The sequence below is a fragment of the Mobula hypostoma genome, chromosome 2 (genome assembly GCF_963921235.1).
Source record: "Mobula hypostoma chromosome 2, sMobHyp1.1, whole genome shotgun sequence".
NCBI lineage: Eukaryota > Metazoa > Chordata > Chondrichthyes > Myliobatiformes > Myliobatidae > Mobula > Mobula hypostoma.
Window position 1 is genome coordinate 43134938 of NC_086098.1, and position 26792 is coordinate 43161729.

The window sequence follows — 26792 nt, forward strand, 5'->3', positions numbered from 1 at the left end:
GTAACCATCTGCTTTACAGGTTGACGGAGCATTTCCTATGGGCTTTCTACATGTCAGGGGTCCTGAGGCAAATTGAATTGGTGAATTGCTCATCATATCAGAGACCAGGCAAATGAGATAATGAAGGGAATAGCTTGAGGAAGCCAAACCTATCAAAAGAATTTCAGGATGTATATTGTATACATTTCTCTGACAAATAAATGTACGTATTGAAACAAAATGGTACTGATTCACCTGTGCTCAGTTTGAAACTCCGTATAGCACAATGCAACACAGAATGGGTGAATACTTGACTATTCTGATCTCCATACTTTTATTCATAACTTTGGTAATGTGAAATTCCAGATTCCCATTTCCTCCCAATTTTACAGTTCTGATAAATGGCTCAGGTATTAGTTTGCCATTTTTTTGTTTTTTTTTTGTTTAGTATTAACAGATTTTCACGTCATTTTTCAAAGAGCTTTGATTATTTTCCTTTGTCAATCCTTTGTGTTCTTTTCTGCGAACAAATCCTTCTTCTTTAACAGTCCTGATAATTATTAAAATAAAAAATCTATTTGTAAAATGATTTAGCATGCATGCCTTTGAATGGTATAGATTTAAATTGTGGATCACATCTATTTTCATTTCTCTATATTTAACAGAAAGCCTTTCAGCTGGAACGCCATGAACTGATGAAAAATAATCTGTTAATGTGGGAAAAGAAAACGCAGATACGAAAAGACAAAGAGGTGAATATATAGTATTTAATGTCCACTTACAGAAAAAAATTAAGAATTTTTGAAGTGCATTTAATGTACTTAAATTGAAACAATATAGATTATTATATTGGTCCCGGCCCGAAACGTCGACTGTACCTCTTCCTATAGATGCTGCCTAGCCTGCTGCGTTCACCAGCATTTTGTGTGTGTGTTGCTTGAATTTCCAGCACTTGCAGATTTCCTCGTGTCTGCGAGATTGTTAATTAATATTGGTTATAGTCAAAATTTGCAAGCAGGATTTTAAATTAGTGAGAGAGTTGACTGAAGGTCCCATGACAAAAATGAGTGTCCAGATCAGGTGTTGGTCTGCAAAAGAAAATTCATAAGGCTTTAAAAAGTTGACAAGATAGCCACTGATGGAGGCAGCTAAACATCATTGTTGCTTGGTTAGTGATCGCGTTTGAAGGACATTTTATGTGTTCACTTTACTATACTTGAAATTTAATTAAAAGAGAATGTCAAGGCTGTTTAAAATTAGTAATCTAATTACCACAAAGATTTTTAATTTCTCCAGATGCCCTTTCGCTTCAGTTTCACTGCTTAAAAACACTTTCACAATCCAGAGCTCACAAGTTTGTAGTCGAAAAGACTTTAAAACGCATCAATCCAAGTATCAGAAATAATAACATAAAATTTTGATTTTCAAATCTGAAATTAAATGGCTAAAGACATAATGTCTTCAATGACCATGAAGTTATGGTGAAGGGAGGTGGAGGAACACATACGGGATTACTCTGTACCTGTGGATCGGAATGAGTGCCACAGTTGTCAGAGACCTCATCAAGACCATAGACAGAGAAGCAGAATTAGGCCATTCAGCCCATTGAGTCTGCTCCGCCATTCTATCATCAACCCCATACACCTGCCTTCTCGACATATCCGTTGATGCCCTGACCAATCAGGAAACTATTAAATTCTGCTTTAAATATATCACAGACTCGGTCTCCTCTGCAGTCTGTGGCAGAGCATTCCACAGATTCACTACTCTCTGGCTATATTAAAAAAAAATCCTCCTTAACTATGTTCTGAAAGGTCACCCCTCAGTTTTGAAGTTATGCCCTCTTTTCCTGGTTACCCCCACCATTGGAAACATCTGCTCCACATCCACTTTATTTAGTCCTTTTAACGTTTGGTAGGTTTCAATGAGATTCTCCCGCATTCTTCTAGATTCCAGTGAGTATAGGCCAAAGCTGCCAAATGCTATTCATATGTTAACCCCTTCATTCCTGGAATCCTCCTCATGAACCTCTTCTGGGCTCTCTCCAATAACAACACATCCTTTCTGAGATATGGGGCCCAAAACTGTTGATAATACTCCAAGAGTGGCCTGGCCAATGTCTTGTAAAGCCTCAGCATTATCTCCTTGCTTCTGTATTTTATTCTCCTTGAAATAAATGCCAACATTGTATTTGCCTACTTTACCACAGACACAAACTGTAAATTAATCTTCTGGGAGTCTTGCACAAGGCCTCTTAAGTCCCCTTGCACCTCTGATGTTTGAACCTTCTCCCCCTTAGATCAGAGTCTGCACTATTATTCCTTTTACTGAAATGCATTTCCCAACACTGTATTCCATCTGCCACTTTTTTGCCCATTCTTCGTATTTGTCTCGGTCTTGCTGTAATAGCATTGCTTCCTCAGTACTACTTACCCCTCCACCTATTTTCATATCATCTGCAAACTTTGCCACAAAGCCATTAATTCCATTATCTAAATAGTTGACAAATAATGGGAAAAGTAACGTTCCCAATACTGACTCCTAAGGAACACCACTAGTCACTGGCAGCCAACCAGAAAAGGCCTCCTTTAGTACTACTCGCTACTTCCTGCCAGTCAGCTTTTCCTCTATCCATACCAGTATCTTTACTGTAACACCATAGGATTCTATCTCGTTAAGCAGCCTCGTGTGGCACCTTATCAAGTGCTTTCTGAAAATCCAAGTAAGTGACATCCATGGTCTCTGCTTTGTCCACCCTGCTTGTTACTTCCTCGAAGAGCTCTCAATAAATTTGTCAGGCAAGATCTCCCTTCTCAAAAACCATGCTGACTTTGACTTATTTTATAATTAGTCTCCAATTACCCAGAAACCTCATCCTTTAATAATAGACTCCAACATTTTCCCAACCAGTGAGGTTAGGCTAACTGGCCTGTAATTTCCTTTCTTTTGCCTCCTCCCTAAGAGTGGAGCGACATTTGCAATTTTCCTGCCCTCTGGGACGATGCCAGAAATAAGTGAAAGATCTTGACCAATGCATTCATTATCTCTTCAGCAACCTCTCTCAGGACTTGGGATGTAGTCCGTCTGGTCCAGATGACTTATCCCCCTTAAGACCTTTGAGTTTGCCTGGTACTTTTCCCTTTGTAATTGCAATGGCACTCACTCCTGCTCCCTGACACTCACAGAAGTCTGGCAAGCTGCTTGTATCTTCCACAGTGAATACTAATGCAAAGTGCTTGTAAGTTCATCTGCCATTTCTTTGTCCCCATTACTACGTCACCAGTATCATTTTCCAGTGGTCCAATATCAACACTCGCCTCCCTTTTACTCTTGATGTAAGACCTGCTGGTCGAGTACAGGTGCCCACAAAACCATCTCAGGACTTCCCAAATCAGAAGCTCAATATGACCCAGGGGATTCATGGTCTGAGGGCTAGATATGTGGCATTGAGAACTGGAGACCCAGAGACCTACACTAAATCCAGATATGACCTCTGAAAGCCTCGTTATATACAGTTATTTCAGTGCCAGTGCAATATTGGAACATTCTTTTATGATCTCTGTTCATGATCTTGATAGACCCTCATTTGTAAGCTCGTTCCAATAACTACCAAATCTTTCTGGCCTGCCCTGTCAAACCAAGCCTCTTCTGCCTACTTTACAATGTCTTGTGAGGGTATTAGGTTCGTAGATACACGCGGGTCATGAATAGACACAATTTCCATTGTACTCCAAAGCAATGTGTATGTTATTGTCACACGTACCAAGATCAGGTGAAAATTTTTGACTTGCATGCTAATCATGCAGGTTTCTCCAAGACACAAATATATCAAAATAGTACAGAAGGAAAAGCAATAACAGAATTCAGAATAAAATGTTAGTTACAGTTAAGAGAGAGTGCAGTGTAGGTAGGTAATAGGGTGCAAGGGAGACGATGAGACAGATGGACACTGATATAGATTGACAACATTTGGGCACAAATCCGCAGTATGATCTGTACTGTTGGACAATACTATTCAAAATGACATTATTAAAATTTTTGCTTGTTTTTCTCCCCCACTGCTTTTTCCAATTTGTGCATCATTTTGTAGAAAATATAAATGCACAAGACTGTAAAAGATCAGAAATATAACTATTCCACAAAGAAAAATTGCCAGGAAAAAATTGGTTATTTTTCACAATCAATATGCCGTGTTTTATTTTTAATTTTCTCAGGCGGAGTATTTTATTGTTAGAATGGAGAAGGCTGAGGAGTACGAGAAACAACTTCAGCAGGTGCGGGTTCAAGATGCAGAGGAATACAATATGATCAAAATGAAGTTGCAGACTGATGTAGAGGTATGTGGTTTGCCCACAAATTGAAATTCCCATTTTGCTTTTGTTGATGTATGAATAAGGGAATTGCTTACCAAGTGACTCCGTGGATGAGGAAAGAGCCTTCCACTGACCATATGGAGTGTTCTGTATAGGGTTAAATGAGTGGGTTGCTGGGCAGTGCAACTCATTGGCCAGGAGGGCCTGTTCCACACTGTATTTCTAAGTGAATAAACAAGTACAGTTTACAGAATTCTCACCCTTGGTATCTAGTGTATCTAGCCCAAGGGAGTAGAAATCTTCCTGAGTATCAGCAATTCTCTTCGTGCCCTTAGCATTTACTGCCTCACCATGTGCTTGTACGTAGAGAGTGTACTGGCAGTCCTTTTTTTTTGAAGGTGCTTCTGGATAAAGTAATACTTTCACATAATGCTATTAGATATTAGATGAATCAAAATCAGGTTTATTATCACTGGCATGTGAAGTGAAATTGGTTAACTTAGTAGCAGCAGTTCAAAGCAATACATAATATAGAAAAAAAAATGAGTAAATCTTATTCTGTATACTTTATGCAGTATACGTATATTGAATAGATTAAATATCATGCAAAAAAGAGAAATACTATTGTATTTTTTTAAAAAGTGAGGTAGTGTCCAAGGGTTCAATGTCCACTGAATGGAATCGGATGGCAGAGGGGAAAAAGCTGTTTCTGAATTGCTGAGTGTGTGCCTTCAGGCTTCTGTACTCCTACCTGATGGTAACAGTGAGAAAAGGGCATGCCCTGGGTGCTGGAGGTCCTTAATAATGGACGCTGCCTTTCTGAGGCACCGCTCCTTCAAGATGTCCTGGGTACTTTGTAGGCTAGTGCTGAAAATGGAGCTGACTAGATTTATAACCCTCTGCAGCTTCTTTTGTCCCTGTGCAGTAACCTCCCCACCCCCCTATATCAGACAGTGATGCAGCCTGTCAGAATGCTCTCCACGGTACATCTGTAGAAGTTTTTGAGTGTATAGCTGCTGTCTTGCCTTCTTTATAATTATAAAAAATATGTTGGGACCAGGTTAAATCCTCAGTGATCTTGACACCCAAGAATTTGAAAATGCTCACTCTCTCCACTTCTGATCCCTCTGTGAGGATTGGTATATGTTCCTTCATCTTACCCTTCCTGAAGTCCACAATCAGCTCTTTTGTCTGACTGACATTGAGTGCCAGGTTGTTGCTGTGGCACCACTCCACTAATTGGCATATCTCAGTCCTGTACACCCTCTCATCACCACCTGTGATTCTACCAACAATGGTTGTATCATCAGCAAATTTATAGATGGTATTTGAGCTATGCCTAGCCACATAGTCATGGGTATATAGAGAGTAGAGCAGTGGGCTAAGCATAACACCCCTGAGATGCACCAGTGTTGACAGTCAGTGAGGAGGAGATGTCACCAATCCACACAGATTGTGGTCCTCTAGTTAAGAAGTTAAGGATCCAATTGCAGAGGCCCAGGTTCTGCAACTTCTCAATCAGGTTTCTGGGAATGATGGTATTAAATGCTTAGCTATAGTCGATGAACAGCATCCTGACATGGGTACTTGAGATACCTGCAGGTATTAAAAATGATAGTCGTTATCCCGTCTTTAAGTGTCTATGTAGTTAAAATTGGCTTGTGCTGAGGCACACGACAAATGAGTGGGAGCGCGAGGCCTCTGTCGGTTAGAGTCGACCACGGATATTGTGTCCTAGCTGTCTAGATACACAAGCCTGGGTAGTACGATATGGAGAGCAAGCTGTTGCCCATGTAGTACGCTCCCCCCTCCTCGCATCTGGTGAACCCAAAGGAACAGCAGAGACCGATACAGTTTGGGACCAGCAGCGTCGCAGGAGTTGCCAGTCAGCATTGAACTCAATGTAGGATTGCCTTATGGACTCCAGCTCCGGATTTTTCCCTCAAGGTTTACTCTGAAAGCCTTCCTCATGAGTGGGTGTAGCCACAAGGCAGCAGAGGTTTGAGATCAGAGTTTTCCTTCTCCTAGATGAGCTGCCAACCATGGCTGACAAGCCCCATCTGTCTGAAGCGACAGGTGTTAAGATGCCAGTAACTAGCCTTTGCCCCTTATCCTGTTGGTAGAAACGGTTCCACTGGACTTAGTAGCTAAGCCTCACGTGAAGGCCAGGAGCTGGTCTTGGTTGTCAGTAGCTGTTTGAGGCGCATGCCATTGGGAACATTTAATAGATGGTGGGAGCTTTCCCCATTACTACCCGGGCTATAACAACATTAAGGAATCCAATCAATCATGTTCAACTTATTACTGTATATTGTGTATCTACTGTTGATATTGACATTGAAGTCAGAATAGCACAGAGAAATTGAAGACAAAGCTGGTTAATATGGCTTTTTTTTAAACAAAGCGTAGTGCACATAGTAACAGAGGTACATTTGTCTCAATTAGAACTTGTTTGTTAGGCATGAAAAATATTAATTAGTTTACATCTCTTCTGTAAGCTATGCACAAAGGCATATCATTTAAAAAGATTAATATTTACTTAGGTTCTACAGCAGCAGCTGGAGCAGATGAAAGCTACATATCAACTAAATCAAGAGAAACTTGAATATAACTTCCAGGTGTTAAAGAAACGTGATGAGGAGAACACAATCACCAAATTGCAACTGAAGAGAAAGATTGCAAGGTTACATTAATTTACATAGAATTTTACTGATCAAAAACATGTTTAGTGCAAAAGGTGTACACTGAGGGTAAATACTCCAAGTCTTGTTTTCTCATCTTAGATCTTAATATCCCATCTTGTGATTGAATTGTTATTTTTATTAATGTTTAATATTGTGGTTCAAAAGTATAGTGGGTAAATGTTGTGTCTCACATTGTATTTAGTTGCAACGGGCAGGCCGGGAAGGCCCAAAGAGTGCTGTTTCAGACAGTTTTCTCCTGGTCCAAAGCAAGTAATCAGAAGTGATATTGCAATCAGTATTTGTGCAGAGCTATATCAGATACCCCAGACATTACACTGGTTTATAAGGGGCTTGATGATTTATCCTTGGTGATTTTTAACTGAACATGTTATGGAATATTCACGTGTTGTCTTCGATACACATTCAAACCCCTAAAAACTTTTATGTAGAACAGTACAGCACAGGATCACCCATTCAGCCCACAACGATGTGCCAAACCAGCTAAAAAGCAAATCAAAAACACCTAAGCACCCATCCCTCCTACCTACACCATGTCAGTATCCCTCAATCTTCCTTACATACATGTGCCTATCCAAATGTCTCTTAAAAGCTTCCAATGTATTTGTCTCTACCACTATACCATGCAGTGCATTCCAAGCACCTGCGATTCTCTGTGTAAAATCTTGCCCCTCACATCTCCTTTGAACCTACCCCCTCTCAACTTCAATACATGCCCTCTGGTATTAGACATTTCAACCCTGGGAAATAGATACTCTCTGTCCAGTCTATCTATGCTTCTCATAATCTTGTAAAACTCTTATCAGATCTCCCCTCAGCCTCTGGCATTCTAGAGAAAACAAGTTATCCAGCCTCTTGTGATAGCACATGCCCTCTAAACTAGGCAGCATCCTGGTAAACCTCTTCTGCACCTTCTCCAAAGCCTCGACATCCTTCCTATAGTGGAGTGACCAGAATTGTACACAATACTCCAGATCTGGCCTAATTAGAGTTTTATAAAGTTGCAATAACTTCTTGACTTTTGAACTGAAAGCCTCGACTAATAAAACAAGCATTCCATTAGCCTCCTTAACCACCTTATCTGCCTGTTTAGTCACTTTCAATGATCTCTGAACTTGGATCCCAAGAACACTGCTCAGCAAACTGTTGATTATCTTGCCCTTGCATTTGCCTTACCAAGGTGCAGCAATTCACATTTATCTGGGTTAAACTCCATCTGCCACTGATCTGCAACTGATCTTTATTGAGCTGTATTCTTTGCCAATCTTCTACCCCAGCCTTTCTCAACCTTTTTGCCTTGGAGGAACCCCTGAAATAATTTTCAGGTCTCAGGGAACCCCTGCATAAAAATTGTTATATCTGCAGCTCATGGTACATTAGCGTTATCAGTAAGTTGTAGATACAATAATCCAAAAACAACAGTAGTTAAGTTTGGCTTACTTTCTTGAAACTAACTCTTTTTTTTCCTTTTTCATAAATGTTAAAAACATATAAGGCAAACTTGTTAAATAACAGGCTTAAGCGAAAATGGGTTTTAATTTTTCTAAAGGCAGGCTTGGTTAGATTTAATTTAAATAAAGATTGTAAATTGATTTTAATCAATGCTATTTATAACATGAAAATTTATTGACAATGTTGAATAGTAAAGTTACTAAAAACTATAAGCCAAAGCAATATGAATAAAAATATAGCCTAAGACACAATTTTGTACAAGACTTTGGGGGAAAGAAAATCTTACTAAGTGACATGATCAGGCTCAAATATAGGCCTAGCATGTGAAACCTGCGTTTGGTTTTTGCTGCACAAATACTAAATTCTGGGTCAAACTTGAGATGAGTACACACAAATTTCACCTTCAACTGAAATGAGGTGATTTCTATCTTTGCTTTTGATGCTTGCTAAACAAGAAAAAGTTTGCTCACACATGTAAGAAATTTTAAAACTGCAGCAAAATGTTCATTGCTTTCCAATGAATGGCAGGATACACTTCTTTCACAGAAATCCAGAACTTGTCCATCAGCAGATCATTAAATCTTATCTTGAGTGCATGATCAGACTGTATTTCACAAAGTTCTTCCTCTTCTCTCAAAGTCAATTTCTCAGGCTGAGCAGAGGATTCAGAGAGAGGGTCCCTCACTCAATCATACTCTTGTGTTTGTAATGGTCTTTGCCCCACTGACCCACTGTTGCCTAGGGTAAATAGCCGTCGACCCCGCCAAACAATGCAATTGCTTTGGTGCGGATAAGGTGTGAGTCGCCCAATGAACAGCCACAACACAAATATGAAACAATATACCAAGTGCGAGTAAAGAATTATACTTTATAGCAAATTTTTGGTGATGGGTTAGTAGAAATAACTACCAAGAAATAGGCACCACGTAAGTAACTTGTCAGTCTTGTGCACATAGGATTTTAATATGTTGGAGCTCACGCCTCCGATTCCCTCCGCACGTCCTTCTGAGACTCTGGCCACCCTCCGAACTCCCGAGGTCTGGTATCCGCCACCCTGGAACCGCTGTCCGTTCCACACACGTCTGTCCTCTCCGCTTGCCTCCGGAAAAGCCTGCGCTCCTTAACTCAGCACACATATACAAGATAACAGAACATGACTTCCATTGGCTAACAAATGAATATAATTTCCATTATCTCCCTGTATATCCCAAACATTGCAGTTACAGAGAACCCCTTGCTCAGCAGTTAACATTACGAGAAGCCATTTTAATATAACACTTCAGAGAAGCCATGTTGGTAATAAGCGATCAACAGTTAACAGTCCACTTAGTATACTGAGAGCCCTACATGTTGAAAGGGAGGAAAAATACTGTTCAATTTTATTCTGCTGTTCTTCCAGGTGGTTTTCGATAAGACTTGAGACTTTCTGGTGTCCTTCCTCACTCTCAAGCCCAAGCAAAAGTAGGAACATTTCAAGATTTCCATATGCAACATGATTTTTTTCCCCAAAGATTCAGTTTCCTTTTAAATCCAAGAATCTTGTCAGTCAAAGTCAAAATATTTTCTCCAAGGCCTTGCAGAGACTTATTCAACATGCTGAAAAATGTCTGCTAGGGAGGCTAGTTTCTGCAGCCATCCTTCATCTTCAAAGCACTCAGCAAAATCTGTACTACTCTTTTCTGGAACGTACTCCTGCAATTCACCTTTCAGCTCAAACACCCTGTTGAGAACTTTTCCTCTGCTACGCCACCGGATTTCTGTATGCTCTTTGTCCAGGTTTTCAGTTTTTTAAACATCCTTGAGTGAACTGGTCTTTGTTTAATAAAGTTAGCCATTTTTGTAGCATCATCCAGAACTTTTTACATTTCATCTCAAAGGGTTTTTGACATCAGCACCTCTCTGTGAAGAAAACAGTGTGTTGGATTTTTGTTTTCAAGAGAAGCAAAACTTCTCATGGAGCCAACCATCAGTACAGATGCCAACACAGTTCCTCCAAGACAGACCTTTTATTTCCAGATATGAAGACAAATCATTAAATGTATCTTGGCCTTTGCTTGTTTTGGGCAGCTCTTTACAACAGAATAAGTTTTCTTGAACTTCACCATCATTTACAAATCTTACAAATGCTACAGCATGACATTTATTGATGAAATCTGTTGGTTTATCAACCTGGATAAAGAAGTTGTTGTTTTCCAGTTTATCACAAAAACCTCTTCAGCATCATGAGTCATGTCATCAATGTGTCAACTTATCATACTGTTTGAGAGAGAAACCTTTTCAATTTCTTGTACTGTATTTTGTCTAGCACCCTACCCACTATAATTTTATATGGGTGATAAGTTCTATTACTAATTAACTTTCTTCCTGAGTCCTTTTACTGACTGTGACTTTATTAACAAATGATTTACTCTGTTTGCTTTGAGATTTCAATAGCCATTTAAAATAATCAGGACTTCTACATGTCATATAGTTGTTATTTGTAGTTAAGTGTGTTTTCAATTTTGCTGGAGACATTGCTGCATTTGTAAGTTGTTTGCCATAGACTAGACACAGTGGACTAGGACAACTTGGATTACCAGTCCATGTAAAACCCATTGATAAGTAACTTTCATTGTAACAACAAACCTTTTTGTGTCCATTGTTACATTAGTACAGTGAAATGTCTCAGAAGTTTCTTCGTCATTAACCTTATCAGAATTGTCTTTTCAATTTTGCTGGAGCCATTGCTGCATTTGCAAGTTGTTTGCCACAGACTAGGCACAATGGAATAGGACAACTTGGATTACCAGTCTATGTAATGGGGAGAATCTCCCACTACTTATTAAATGCTCCCGATGGCGTGCGCCTCAAATAGCCTCTGACAACCAAGTCCAGCCCCTGGCCACCATGCGTGGTTTAGCTACGAAGCCCAGTGGAACCATTTTCACTGACAGCAGAGGGGGAAAAGGTGAGTTACTGGCGCCTTAAAACCAGTTGCTTTGGGCAGATGGGACTCGTCAGCCGTGGCAGCTCATCTAGGAGAAGAAAAACTCTGATCTCAAACTTGTGCTGCCTTGCGTCTGTACCCACTCATGGGGAAAGCTTCGGGAGTAAATCCTGAAGGAAAAATCAGTACCAAAGGTAGTCCTACATTGAGTTCAGTCCTTTCTGACAACTCCTGTGATGCTGCTGGTACCTTGGGTTCATCAGATGTGTGGAGAGGGGGTGTTGCTACGTGAGCAACAGCTTGGTCTCCATATCGTACTGTCCAGGCTTGTATATACTTATACTTTATTATCGCCAAACAATTGATACTAGAACGTGCAATCATCACAGCGATATTTGATTCTGCGCTTCCTGCTCCCTGGATTACAAATCGATAGTAAATACTAAAAATTTAAATTATAAATCATAAATAGAAAATAGAAAAATAGAAAGTAAGGTAGTGCAAAAAAACTGAGAGGCAGGTCCGGATATTTGGAGGGTACGGCCCAGATCCGGGTCAGGATCCATACAGCAGTCTTATCACAGATGGAAAGAAGCTGTTCCCAAATCTGGCCATATGAGTCTTCAAGCTCCTGAACCTTCTCCCGGAGGGAAGAGGGACGAAAAGTATGTTGGCTGGGTGGGTCGTGTCCTTGATTATCCTGGCAGCACTGCTCCGACAGCGTGCGGTGTAAAGTGAGTCCAAGGACAGAAGATTGGTTTGTGTGGTGTGCTGCGCCGAGTTCATGAACTTCTGCAGCTTCTTCCGGTCTTGGACAGGACAACTTCCATAACAGGTTGTGATGCACCCTAGAAGAATGCTTTCTATGGTGCATCTATAAAAATTAGTAAGGATTTTAGGGACAGGCCAAATTTCTTTAGTTTTCTCAGGAAGTAAAGGCGCTGGTGGGCCTTCTTGGCAGTGGAGTCTGCTTGGTTGGACCAAGTCAGGTCATTTGTGATATTGACCCCGAGGAACTTGAAGCTAGACAGAACTTAAAGCTATATCTAGACAGCCAGTACACTATCCATGGCCAACTCTGACTGACGGAGGCCTCACACCATGTATACATAACAATTTAATGTGCCTCTAGTGGCTATACAAAGTATAATTTAAAAACTTTTGTCTGTCATTATGTGGCTAGTATTTTCCCATTGGTAAACTTATTATTGCAGTATTGAATAATTCTAATTTTCTAATTAGAGTGGAATTTTTAAATCTCTGAATACTTTTATTCTGATCTAATAAAAGTAGCTGTGCTTTTGCTAGGCGCCATCTTTCTTTTCTCTAGATCCTCTCATCGTCAAGTGGCAAGACCACCCGTCACTGTCCTGTTCCTGTTCTCTTTGTTCTATCAACTCTTAACAAAATGATCACAAAGCAACAAGCTTTATGCCTTGTCCTGACTTCTAAATGAACCTTGGATTTAAACATCAGAATCCAACATGTCTTAAAGCAAAATGAAACAGAATATAAAGTAGCAATGTTCTCTTGTATTTAGTCATGGGAATTTAAGGCAGGATATCTGAATACTGGGCATAATCTCATTAAACAAAGTAAAGTATTGATTGGTGAGACATTTTATATTGAAGACCAATATATATAATTGTTGTCAACTGGGTTTTCAAGGTGATATTTTATGATATATTGTCCTGTTATCCTGGAAGTTTCTGAATATTGAAGGAGAGTAGAAAGGCACCAATGATCAATGTAGCTTCCAAAAGTATTTGAACTAAAAATAGCTACAGATTGCCAAGTCTAGGGCAAGACAAGGATTTGAAGAGGAATGCATTACAAGTATGAAAAAACATAGAACATAGAAATTTACAGCACATTACAGGCCCTTCGGCCAACAATGTTGTGCCAACCATGTAACCTACTCTAGAAACTGCCTAGAATTTCCCTAGGGCATTGCCCTCTATTTTTCTAAGCTCCATGTACCTATCTAAGAGGCTCTTAAAAGACCCTATTGTATTCGATTCCACCACTGCTGTCGGCAGTGCATTGCACACACCCACCACTCTGTGTGGAAAATCTTACCCCTTACATCTCCAGAGTATCTGTTTGCAAGCACCTTAAAACTATGCCCGCTCGTGTTAGCCATTTCAGCCCTGGGAAAAAGCGTCTGGCTATCCACATGATCAATGTGAACAAAAAATGTCAGAATTGTAGAGCACGATGAAGACTCCTCTAAGTAAGTATTTCCTTTCTTGAATTCTTCACAGGTTACGTGATGTTTTGAATAGACTATTGGCAAAATCGGCTAAACAAGAGAAAATGTATCGAGAAGAGAACCAGTCCTTAACTGACCAATACAAGAGAACCGTGGAACTGTACAAGGACCTTCAGAAGAAAATGAGGTTTACAAACTCCTGTATTTAGTTATTTGTAATTTTCAAGAAGTTTATTTGTGCATTTGGGTTCAGAATTGCGTTTAGTATCACTGGCATACTGTATGTCGCAAAATTTGTTGTTTTGTGACAGCAGTACATTGCAATACATAAAAATTTATAATATACAATAAGAAATATAGTAAAGAGAATTTGAATGAAACAAATAGAAACCATAGAAAAACTACAGCACAGAAACAGGCCTTTTGGCCCTTCTTGGCTGTGCTGAACTATTTTCTGCTTAGTCCCACTGACCTGCACACGGACCATATCCCTCCATACACCTCCCATCCATGTACCTGTCCAATTTATTCTTAAATGTTAAAAAAGAACCCTCATTTACCACCTCGTCTGGCAGCTCATTCCATACTCCCACCACTCTCTGTGTGAAAAAGCCCCCCCCCAATGTTCCCTTTAAACTTTTCCCCCTTCACCCTTAACCCATGTCCTCTGGTTTTTTTTCTCCCCTTGCCTCAGTGGAAAAAACCTGCTTGCATTCACTCTATCTATACCCATCATAATTTTATATACTTCTATCAAATCTCCCCTCATTCTTCTACGCTCTAGGGAATAAAGTCCTAACCTATTCAACCTTTCTCTGTAACTGAGTTTCTCAAGTCCCGGCAACATCCTTGTAAACCTTCTCTGCACTCTTTCAACCTTATTAATATCCTTCCTGTAATTTGGTGACCAAAACTGAACACAATACTCCAGCAACACACAATACTCCAGATTCGGCCTCACCAATGCCTTATACAACCTCATCATAACATTCCAGGTCTTATACTCAATACTTTGATTAATAAAGGCCAATGTACCAAAAGTTCTCTTTACGACCCTATCTACCTGTGATGCCACTTTTAGGGAATTTTGTACCTGTATTCCCAGATCCCTCTGTTCCTCTGCACTCCTCAGTGCCTTACCATTAACCCTGTATGTTCTACGTTGGTTTGTCCTTCCAACGTGCAATACCTCACACTTGTCAGTATTAAACTCCATCTGCCATTTTTTAGCCCATTTTTCCAGCTGGTCCAAGTCCCTCTGCAGGCTCTGAAAACCTTCCTCACTGTCCACTACACCTCCAATCTTTGTATCATCAGCAAATTTGCTGATCCAATTTACCACATTATCATCCAGATCATTGATATAGATGACAAATAACAATGGACCCAGCACTGATCCCTGTGGCACACCACTAGTCACAGGCCTCCACTCGGAGAAGTAATTCTCTGCTATCACTCTTTGGCTTCTTCCATTGAGCCAATGTCTAATCCAATTTACCACCTCTCCATGTATACCTAGCGACTGAATTTTCCTAACTAACCTTCCATGCGGGACCTTGTCAAAGGCCTTACTGAAGTCCATGTAGATAGCATTCACTGCCTTCCCTTCATCCATTTTCCTGGTAACCTCCTCGAAAAACTCCAATAGATTGGTCAAACAGGACCTACCACGCACAAAGCCATGTTGCCTCTCCCTAATAAGTCCCTGTCTATCCAAATGCTTGTAGACTCTGTCTCTTAGTACTCCCTCCAATATCTTACCCACTACCGATGTCAAACTTACCGGCCTATAATTTCCCGGATTACTTTTCGATCCTTTTTTATACAATGGAACAACATGAGCCTCTCTCCAATCCTCCGGCACCTCACCCGTAGACAGCGACATTTTAAATATATCTGCCAGGCTCCCTGCAATTTCAACACTAGTCTCCTTCAAGGTCCAAGGGAATATCCTGTCAGGTCCTGGGGATTTATCCACTTTAATTTGCCTCAAGATAGCAAGCACCTCCTCCTTTTCAATCTGTACAGTTTCCATGATCTCACTACTTGTTTCCCTTAATTCCATAGACTTCATGCCAGTTTCCTTAATAAATACAGATGCAAAAGCCCATTTAAGATCTCCCTCATTTCTTTTGGTTCCGCACATAGTCGACCACTCGGATCTTCAAGAGGACCAATTTTATCCCTTACAATCCTTTTACTCTTAATATACCTGTAAAAGCTCTTTGGATTATCCTTCACTTTGACTGCCAAGGCAACCTCATGTCTTTTAGCCCTCCTGATTTCTTTCTTCGGTATTTTCTTGCACTTTTTATACTCCTCAAGCACCTTATTTACTCCCTGTTTCCTATGCATGTCATACAACTCTCTCTTCTTCTTTACAGAGAGTTGCAATATCCCTTGAGAACCAAGGTTCCTTATTCCTACTCACTTTGCGTTGAATCCTGACAGGAACATACAGGCTCTGCACTCTCAAAATTTCCCCTTTGAAGGCTTCCCACTTACTGATCACATCCTTGTAGTGCAAAAGGAGAGCAAAAAAAAAGTGGTATTGTACATGGGTTTATTCTTCATTCAAAAATCTGATGACCGAGGGGAGAAGCTCTTCTTAAAGTGCTGAGTATGTGTGTTTGCGCTCTTCTAATGCCTCCCTGACGGTAGCATTGAGAAGAGGGCATGTCCTGGGTGGTGATAATGCGCTCTTTAATACTGCCTTTTTGAGGCATCACCTTTTGAAGATGTCCTCAGTGCTGGTGAGGTTTGTGCCCATGTTGGAGCTGGCTGAGTTGGCAACTTTCTGCAGCTTTTTAGTGTACTCATTTATATTCTTCACCAGAGAAATTTTGTTATACTCTTTGTCTCTCTTCCTATCTGACGTTTAGAAAAATTGATAGCCAGATCTGAACATATTCTTAAACTACTGGTTTCTTTAACTTTTCTTTCCCATCCTTGTTTTCAGTAGATTGTTTACTTTTTTAAAAAATACAATTTGACAAGTGTAATCCTGTCACTGTTCTGTCAAGTCTAGAGACTGCATATAGCTGGAGCACAGTTTAAAGGGTTAACCATGTCATACCGAATCGAGTTTGATCATATCAAGGTTACAGAGGTTTTCTTCTTTTAGCTTGCGGTTACATTCAATCACATCCTTAACCTGTATCCCAAGCTGCTCCAACTTCACCTCAAACATAAAAGAAAAAAATAATGTTTTCTTCTTCGCTGAGTGACACTTTCTGTTCAGCTGTCTTTCTTGTCTTTTTCTTTCTTTTTAAATCTTTTTATTGAGTAAGTATACAAAAAAGGTAAGCCATATAAACATTAATACAATGTTAAAGTATAATAAAATTCCAAAAGATAACAATACCAAAAAGAAAATACTACAATGTAATTTAAGCATAAGAAACCAAGATAACATAATAGTATACTAAATTTTATATATATCAATGGAAAAAAAAAAGAAAAAAAACGCCCAAAAAAAAAACCCACCGTGCAACTAACTAAAAGCAAGGCAAAGCAATGGGCTAACTTGAAACCAAACAGAGTTAAACTTAAAATCATGTCCTCAATCCCGACCTCCATTAAAACAGTGAAAAAAAAAACCGTCTTTCTTGTCTTTTTGCCATGAAGTTTAATCTGCATGCAAGCTTGGAACTGTGGTTCAATTCTCCCCACCCACCTGTGCCTTGTTTTGTGTCTACCTCTATCTCCAGGGGAGGAGCTGAAGATCTGGTCATAGGCTGTATTTTGACCTGAACAATAACTTTTGTTTTCCTTTGAACGTACTGAATGACCTGATGAGTGTTTACATCATTGCTTGCTTTCATTTCAGTTGTACCATTCCCCTAATTAACAATTTAATTGGCTATTAAGATTGACCAATAACTGCTTGCCTTGTGGATAATGTCCAGTTCCTCAACATTCCTATTGAACAAGAAAATTGTGTTTTTCATCAGGAAGAGTCTTGGCAGTTCTTTATTCCTCTCCGTAGATGCTGCCTGATCTGTGGAGTTCCTACAGCATTTTGCATGTGTTGCTCTAGATTCCCAGCATCTGCAGAATCTCTTGTGTTTGTGAATATAAATCTTGAAATAAGCTCAGCACTAAATTGCTTCAATTTTAATTAGAGTTAGGTCGTAGCTTTTGTCAGTATTCCAGATCAATAAAACAAAAGTAATTGCTCTTTAGCACATTTCTTCTAGTAGTTTAAAATGTGGAAATCAGTGTTTTTCTTTTATCAGACATTTTGCTGCTGTTGATGCAAAAAGGTTTGAAGGCATTTGGCTTATGAACGAGGAAGAGGCAAAGAATCTAGTCAAAAAGGCTCTGGATGCTGATAGGATAATTCACCATCAGCAGCTTGGATTGAGCTGGACGATGCCAGAACTGTGTTTCATGGAAAATGTTGGGCCAATTGTGTCTTGCACCAAGAAGAAGAAGTCAGCTGTCCAGCTGGCGGAAGAAGTTATTCTAGGAGGTAGGAAAATGAAACTTGGTCTGTAAACCCATTTATCAAGTGTCTAAGGCAATATTTGGATAGCCACTCCTAATATTCAGATATATAATGTCATCAGGTGTGGAGAAAGATAGATGATTTTTGACTTGCCTTTGAGATGATCCCTTGTGTAAAAACTAGAAATGAAAGTAAAATTATCCCTCCTTTTCTGTACCTTAAGATGTTCCTGTTCTTCATCGTAAGTTTAGAAGTGATGATATTCTCAGTTAGTAAAGCAGGCAATATCTGGAAAAGGTCAATAGTGTTGGACTAGTGTACTTATCAAGAAATAGTCACTCCAGTAGGTCAGTCCAGTCACCTTTCCTTGACATAAGCATTGCCGAATCTCTATCATCAATGTTGAATATTACTGTTGAACAACAATTGAAGAGGACCAGGTGTGTAAATATTGTGGATACTGGAGCAGATCAAAAACTCTTCTGCGGCAAATTAAATTAGATTATTAGATTATGATGACACGTCCTCTTTTATTGTCATTTAATAATGCATGCATTAAGAAATGATACAATATTCCTCTGGTGTACAGATCAAGACTGAAAAACTAACAAAAACCACATAATTATAACATATAGTTACAACAGTGCAACAATACCATAACTAGGAACATCTGGAGAAACTTCTGAAATGCCCGGTTCGCTGCCGCTGCTTCTCACGTCTGTCTCCATCAAATCAGGATTGTGCACGGCATCCTACTTACAAATACGATATCATTTCACCAGAGAGCTGCGTGCGCTGTCCTTTATCACTCAATTTTTGACATTTCAAAGTGGTTCCACCATCTTAAAGAAACAAATCAGGAGCTGGCACAATACTATACATTTATCTAGGCAATTGCAGTTCAAACCATCTAAAGATTGGCACCGTTGAAGAACACAACAAAACTACAACTGGGGAAGGCCACCGGGCCCTCATGCCTACTCAGCATTCAATATGATCATGGCTGATCTGTGCTGGCCTCCAACTACTCTTCTGTTCCATGTCCTAATAATTCTCAATACATTGAAACTTCTAATATTTATTTCTTCTTCTTCTTCTTCTTCTTCTTCTTCTTGCGCCCTTAACTCCTGGTGGAGTTGTCGGGGCGCCGTCATGACAAGCTTGGCACCAGTCTGGTGTGCTCATCATGCGGCGTGTCTTGGGCATCTGAAACCTGGCGGAGCCCATCTCTCTTCAGGTTTGATCACAGCCGATTTCCTCCCAATTCGGTGGCATGCCTTGGTCGTGAACACATGGCCGTTATAGTTACTGTCCGGGCCGGTGATTTCATCATGAAAGTCATTTGCCCGGTGGTGCCATGTTAACACCACCCCCTCACGTGGTTTAGCCGCCAGCTGAAGTGGTTTATCAGGATATGGAGCTTAGAGCCAACACGTGAGAGATTTAGGAGATGGATGAGGACCAGTGATGCCTGTCCACTAAGGTTGCCAACTTTCTCACTCTCAAATAAGGGACAAAAGTGGCACTTGTGTTTACCCCGAGAAAGACTACCATGACCATGAAGCCTTGCGTGGGCACCTGTGTGCGCATGCGTGATGTGCACATATGTGACGTGCGCATGCGTGTACGTGCCTTTTTTTTTCTACAAATCATTTTTGGCTTAATCTTCCCGATTCTGATACACTGTACATACATTATTTCTACTTTATATAGGGTGTGTATTTATCATATCATTCCTGCTTTTACTATATGTTGGTGTTTTTTTAGGTTTTATGTGTTATTGGTATGATTTGGTAGGTTTTGTTTGGGTCTGGGAACGCTCAAAAATTTTTCCCATATAAATTAATGGTAATTGCTTCTGCGCTTCACGCCATTTCGGCTTATGACTGGTTTCATAGGAACTCTGTACCTTAGCGGGGGAAATACAGGGCAAGGGCAGTCCCATATGGGACAAATCAACTTAGCCCAATATACGGGATGTCCCAGCTAATACGGGACAGTTGGCAACCCTGTCTGGTAGGGAGCAGCATGCCAGACATCAAAGGTCCTACTCCTATCCAGAGCCCCCTATACCCCAATATTTATTTATCTCCACCTTAAAAATATCTAATATTCTGGCCTTCACCAGAGCACTCCAGAGACTTCTACACTTTCAGTGAAGAAATTACTACACACCTTAGATGATAGGCCCCTTGTAGCTATGTCCCCTTGCTCATAACTCTCCCACTTGTGAAAGCATCTAAGCATCTACTCTGTCAATCCCACTAAGAATTAGCCATGTAAATTTCCTTTAGACTGCTTCCAAAGTTGCTGTATTCCTTTAATTTTACCAAAGGAGACAAAAACTGTGCATAGTGTTCTAGATATGGCCTCACCAACAACCTGTACAACTGTAACAAAGCATCCTTTGTTCTTAAATTCCAAACCTTAGCAATAAAAGCCAACAAGCTGTTTGTCTTCCAAGCTACTTGTCGTATGTGCCTGATAACATTTGTAATGCATGTGCTACCGGGCCATGAGGAAACGTTATGAGTCAGCTGCACCTTTCCTCATTCCCTGTCACGCCCACTGTTGAACTTGAACATGGGGTTGCCAACTGTCCTGTATTTGCCAGGACATCCCATATATTGGGCTAAACTGGTTTGTCCCATACGGGACTACCCTTGCCCCATATTTTCCCCGCCAAAGTAGAGTGTTCCTATGAAACCTTTAGTGCCAAAATGGTGTAAAGTAAAGAAGCAATTACCATAAATTTCTATGGGAAAAATTTGAGTGTTCCCAGACCCAAAAAATAACCTAGCAAATCATACCAAATAACATATAAAACCAAAAACAAATAACACTAACATATAGTAAAAGCAGGAATGATATGATAAATACACAGCCTATATAAAGTAGAAATATAGTATGTGCAGTATAGTCGGGAAGGTGAAGGCAAAACCAATTTGTGGGAAAAAAATTGGCACATATGTGCATGTGCATGTCACATGTGCACGTCACGCATGCGTGCACAGGTGCCCGCGCAAGGCTTCATGATCATGGTAGTCTTTCCAGGGGTAAAGTGTTCTGGGATATGACTGCTACTTTTGTCCCTTATTTGGGAGTGAGAAAGTTGGCAACCCTAACCGTAAAAGACATGTTGAGGGAGTTTAACCCACATGAACATCCCCCCACCCCCCGGGTCGGCCAGTCCGCAAGAATATTGTCAATATTAATCCGGTCCGTGGTGCAAAAAAGGTTGGGGTCCCTGTATTAGAACACCTAGATTCTTCTGAAATGTAGTCATTTGCAGTTGCTCTCCATGTAGATAATAATCCACCTTTTGATTGCCCTAACATAACCTTGCATGTTCTCACATTAAACCATTTGCCAGATTTTCATCCAGTCTTTCTGAATTCTGTTGCAGAATTAAGGATCTCATTGTAATCTACCCTTCCATTTAATTTAGAAAGCTTGCATTTTGTTACCTTTACCAAAGGTTTTGCAGGATCTAAACAAGAAGGACTGAAGTGGCTTATCACTTCACAATTTCTTCATCCTAAAGAATGAAAAAATAAAAAGATTTTGAAGAAACTGTACTCCATATTTTGTACATTTCAATAAAAGATAAAAAAAAAGAATTATTCTTTGGTTGGCAACTGTTCATTGCTGGCAAGGCTAGAACTATCCCCTTCATTTTACTGTCTTTGGTAATCTAGTAGTGAATTGCTCCTTTCAACCATAGTATGTGGAGGATGGACTTTCAGTATATGGACACTGTAACAATGAGGGATGATTTGTGGTGTGCTGGTGACAGGGGGACTGAATATTTAGACTGGTAAGTGGAATGCCAGTCGAGTGCAGTGCCTTGTCCTGAGTGGTATCCGACTTGGTTTGTAGTTTGAGCTCCAATAATCTTGTAAACACTGAATATTTGTTAGCGCTCTTGATTGGTGTCCTGTGTTGGAAAGTGTTTTGAGTTTCAGGAAACTTGTTACTCGCCACACAATAACCAGTGTCTGAGCAACTCTATTGCAGTATTAACATGGTTTTCGGTTAAATTTTGTTCCAATATTGACTGAAGGCTAATACCAGATGTCAAAGATAGGTGGCTTGATTCTCTTGTTGAAGATGGTCTGAATGTCAATTGCCATTTTTCACTGCCTGACCAGATAGAGTTTGCTGCATGCAGGATTGAACTGGACCTGTGAATGGAATTGATCAAGCCTCCCTATTTCTGACTACAGTATATAACATATAACCATATAACAATTACAGCACGGAAACAGGCCATCTCGGCCCTTCTAGCCCGTGCCGAACTCTTACTCTCACCTAGTTCCACCGACCTGCACACAGTCCATAACCATCCATTCCTCTCCTGTCCATATATCTATCTAATTTAACTTTAAACGACAACATCAAATTTGCCTCAACCACTTCTGCTGGAAGCTCGTTCCACACAGCTACCACTCTCTGAGTAAAGAAGTTCCCCCTCATGTTAACCCTAAACTTTTGTCCTTTAACTCTCAATTCATGTCCTCTTGTTTGAATCTTCCCCACTCTCAATGGAAAAAGCCTATCCACATCAACTTTATCAATCCCCTTCATCATTTTAAACACCTCTATCAAGTCCCCCCTCAACATTCTATGCTCCAAAGAATAAAGACCTAACTTGTTCAACCTTTCTCTGTAACTTAGGAGATGAAACCCAGGCAACATTTTAGTAAACCTCCTCTGTACTCTCTCAACTTTATTGACATCTTTCCTATAATTCGGTGACCAGAACTGTACACAATACTCCAAATTTGGCCTTACCAATGCCCTATACAATTTCAACATTACATCCCAACTCCTCTACTCAATGCTCTGATTAGTAAAGGCCAGCAAACCAAAAGCTTTCTTCACCACCCTATCCACATGAGATTCCACCTTCAGGAAACTATGCACCATTATTCCTAGATCCCTCTGTTCTACAGCATTCTTCAATGTCCTACCATTTACCATGTATGTCCTATTTTGATTAGTCCTACCAAAATATAGCACCTCACATTTTTCAGCATTAAACCCCATCTGCCATCTTTCAGCCCGCTCTTGTAAATGGTCTAAATCTCCCTGCAAGCTTTGAAAACCTACCTCATCATGCACAACGCCACCTATCTTAGTATCATCTGCATACTTACTAATCCAATTTACCACCCCATCATCCAGATCATTAATATATATGACAAACAACATTGGACCCAGTACAGATCCCTGAGGCACACTGCTACACACCTTCCTCCAATCTGACACGCAGTTATCCACCACTACTCTCTGGCGTCTCCCATCTAGCCACTGCTGAATCCATTTTACTACTTCGATATTAATGCCTAACGATTGAACCTTCCTAACTAACCTTCCGTGTGGAACCTTGTCAAAGGCCTTACTGAAGTCCATATAGACAACATCCACCGCTTTACCCTCATCAACTTTCTTAGTAACCTCATCAAAAAATTCAATAAGATTTGTCAAACATGACCTTCTACAGACAAATCCATGTTGACTATTCTTAATCAGACTCTCTCTATCCAGATAATTATATATACCGTCTCTAAGAATACTTTCCATCAATTTACCCACCACTGACGTCAAACTCACAGGCTGATAATTGCCAAGTTTACTCTTAGAACCCTTTTTAAACAATAGAACAACATGAGCAATACGCCAATCCTCCGGCACCATCCCCGTTTCTAATGACATTTGAAATATTTCTGTCAGTGCCCCTGCTATTTCTACACTAACTTCCCTCAAGGTCCTAGGGAATATCTTGTCCGGACCTGGAGACTTATCCACTTTTATATTCCTTAAAAGTGCCAGTACTTTAATCGTCATACTTTCCATAACTACCCTTCTTGTTTCCTTTACCTTACACAATTCAATATCATTCTCCTTAGTGAATACCAAAGAAAAGAGATTGTTCAAAATCTCCCCCACCTCTTTTGGCTCCGCACATAGCCGTCCACTCTGATTCTCCAAGGGACCAATTTTATCCCTCACTATCCTTTTGCCACTAACATAACTGTAGAAACCATTTGGATTTATTTTTTACCCTACTTGCCAAAGCAGCATTGTACCTTCCTTTAGCCTTTCTAATTTCTTTCTTAAGATTCTTTTTACATTCTTTATATTCCTCAAGTACCTCATTAACTCCAAGCTGCCTATATTTATTGAAGATCCCTCTCTTTTTCCGAACCAAGTTTTCGATATCCCTTGAAAACCATTGCTCTCTCAAACTTTTAACCTTTCCTTTCAACCTAACAGGAACATAAAGATTCTAAACCCTCAAAATTTCACCTTTAAATTACCTCCATTTCTCTATTACATCCTTCCCATAAAACAAGTTGTCCCAATCCACTCCTTCTAAATCCTTTCGCATCTCCTCAAAGTTAGCCTTTCTCCAATCCAAAATCTCAATCCTAGGTCCAGTCCTATCTTTCTCCATAATTACACTGAAACTAATGGTATTGTGATCACTTGACTCGAAGTGCTCCCCAACACATACCTCTGTCACCTGCCCTGTCTCATTCCCTAACAGGAGATCCAACACTGCTCCTTCTCTAGTTGGTACCTCTATGTATTGCTCCAAAAAACTATCTTGCACACATTTGACAAACTCCAAACCATCCAGCCCTTTTACAGAATAGGCTTCCCAGACAATGTGGAAAATTAAAATCTCCCACAATCACAACCTTATGCTTACTACAAATATCTGCTATCTCCTTACAAACTTTCTCCTCCAGTTCTCGGTCCCCATTAGGTGGTCTATAATACACTCCTATAAGCGTCATAACACCTTTCTTATTCCGCAATTCCACCCAAATAGCCTCCCTAGACAAGTCCACTAATCTATCCTGCCAGAGCACCGCTGTTATATATTCTCTGACAAGCAATGCAACACCTCCCCCTCTTGCCCCTCCTATTCTATCACACCTGAAACAATGAAATCCTGGAATATTTAGTTCCCAATCACACCCCTCCTGCAACCACATTTCACTAATAGCTATAACATCATATTTCCAGGTATCAATCCATGCTCTAAGCTCATCTACCTTTCTTACAGTGCTCCTAGCATTAAAATAGATGCATTTAAGAAACTCTCCACCTCCCACTCTCTGTTTATTCTTAATGGAGCAAACTTTGTTATCTTTTTCTTCCTTTTATCCTACATTAACCTCCTCTCTTCTAGTCTCCTTAATTTGATTCCCTCCCCCGCAACCATTCTAGTTTAAAGTCACCTCAGTAGCCCTCTCAAATATGATAGAGGAAAAGTAGTTGATAAAATAGTTGAAGATAACACAATATTTGGCATTGGGGACTGCTTAGATGAAGTCCAGCAGTGATGTTTTGTGCTAGCTGATTGGCCTCTAATAAGTACAACTTACAACTATTATCTTTGTGGGAGTTATCAATCTGACAAATCCCAAGAATCTTCAGTGTGGTGGTTAGTCAAATGGTGGCCTCGATGAAGAGGTTAATTAGTTCTCCCAACATCTGGAATTCTGAAATTTGGTTAATTTTTCACCCAGGTTTGACATCAACTAGACAGTCAGCCAAACTCCATTCAAAAATGAATTGAGAGTCAGGGTACAGTGACCTAGCTCCTTGGTTTTATTGCAGACTCATTGACATGACATGGTGAATAAGGAGTGAAACTGAAAACAATAAAATGTAGTGCAGTTGCTGTGTTGTTCTATTCACACAAGTAAACATAAGTAAGGATTTAGTTGGGTTTCCTGCGGGTAAATATTTCAAGATTTGGACAAGTACAGTGCCGATAAAAAGTAATCACCCCCTACTGGAAGTTTTCTTATTTTATTGCTTTACAGCACTGAGTCACAGTGGATTTAATTTGGCTTTTTTGACACTGATCAACAGAAATACTCTTTCGCGTCAAAGTGAAAACAGATCTCTACAAAGTGATCTAAATTAATTACAAATATATAGCACAAAATAACTGGTTGCATTTTTGACTGCAATGACAGCCTTGAGTCTGTGTGGTAGGTCTCTATCAGCTTTGTACATCAGGACACTGCAATTTTTCTCCATTCTTCTTTATAAAATTGCTCAAGCTCTGTCAGATGGCATGGGGATCGTGAGTGAACAGCCCTTTTCAAGCCCAGGCATAAATTCTCAATTGGATTGAGGTTTGGACTCTGACTTGGCCACTCCAGGACATTAACTTTTGTTGTTTTAAAGCCATCCCTGTGTACTTCTGGCTTTATGCTCAGGGTCGTTGTCTTGCTGGAAAACAAATCTTCTCCCAAGCAACCGTTCTCTTGCAGACTGCATCAGGTTTTCCTCCAGGATTTCCCTGTATTTTGTCGCATTCATTTTACCCTCTACCTTCACAAGCCTTCTAGGGTATGCTGCAGTGAAGCATCCCCATTGCATGATGCAGCCACCACCATGCTTCACGGTAGGGATGGTGTGTTTTTGATGATGAGTGGTGTTTGGTTTATGCCAAACATAGCGTTTAGACTGATGGCCGAAAAACTCAATTTTCGTTTCATCAGACCATGGAACTTTCTTTCAGCTGACTTCAGAGTTTCCCACGTGCCTTTTGGCAGCAAATTCTAGCCAAGATTTCATGTGAGTTTTTTTCAACAGTGACTTTCTCTTTGCCACTCTCCCATAAAGCTGTGACTGGTGAAGCACCCAGGCAACAGTTGTATGAGTAGTCTCTCCTATCTGAGCCGCTGAAACTTGTAATGCCTCCAGAGTTGTCATAGGTCTCCTGATG

General features: G+C 40.2%; 1 protein-coding gene across 4 annotated transcripts in view; it reads left to right on the forward strand.

Annotated features, from left to right (window-relative positions):
* drc1 (dynein regulatory complex subunit 1 homolog (Chlamydomonas)) overlaps window positions 1-26792 on the forward strand; it is an 82018-nt gene that overhangs the window by 28867 nt on the left and 26359 nt on the right. For all 4 annotated transcript variants that reach the window (XM_063071011.1, XM_063071020.1, XM_063071029.1 and 1 more), the window contains 5 exons: window positions 645-731; window positions 4194-4316; window positions 6836-6975; window positions 13637-13771; window positions 17823-18058. In XM_063071011.1, coding sequence (XP_062927081.1) covers window positions 645-731; window positions 4194-4316; window positions 6836-6975; window positions 13637-13771; window positions 17823-18058 — 721 coding nt within the window. The remainder of the gene's footprint in view (window positions 1-644; window positions 732-4193; window positions 4317-6835; window positions 6976-13636; window positions 13772-17822; window positions 18059-26792) is intronic.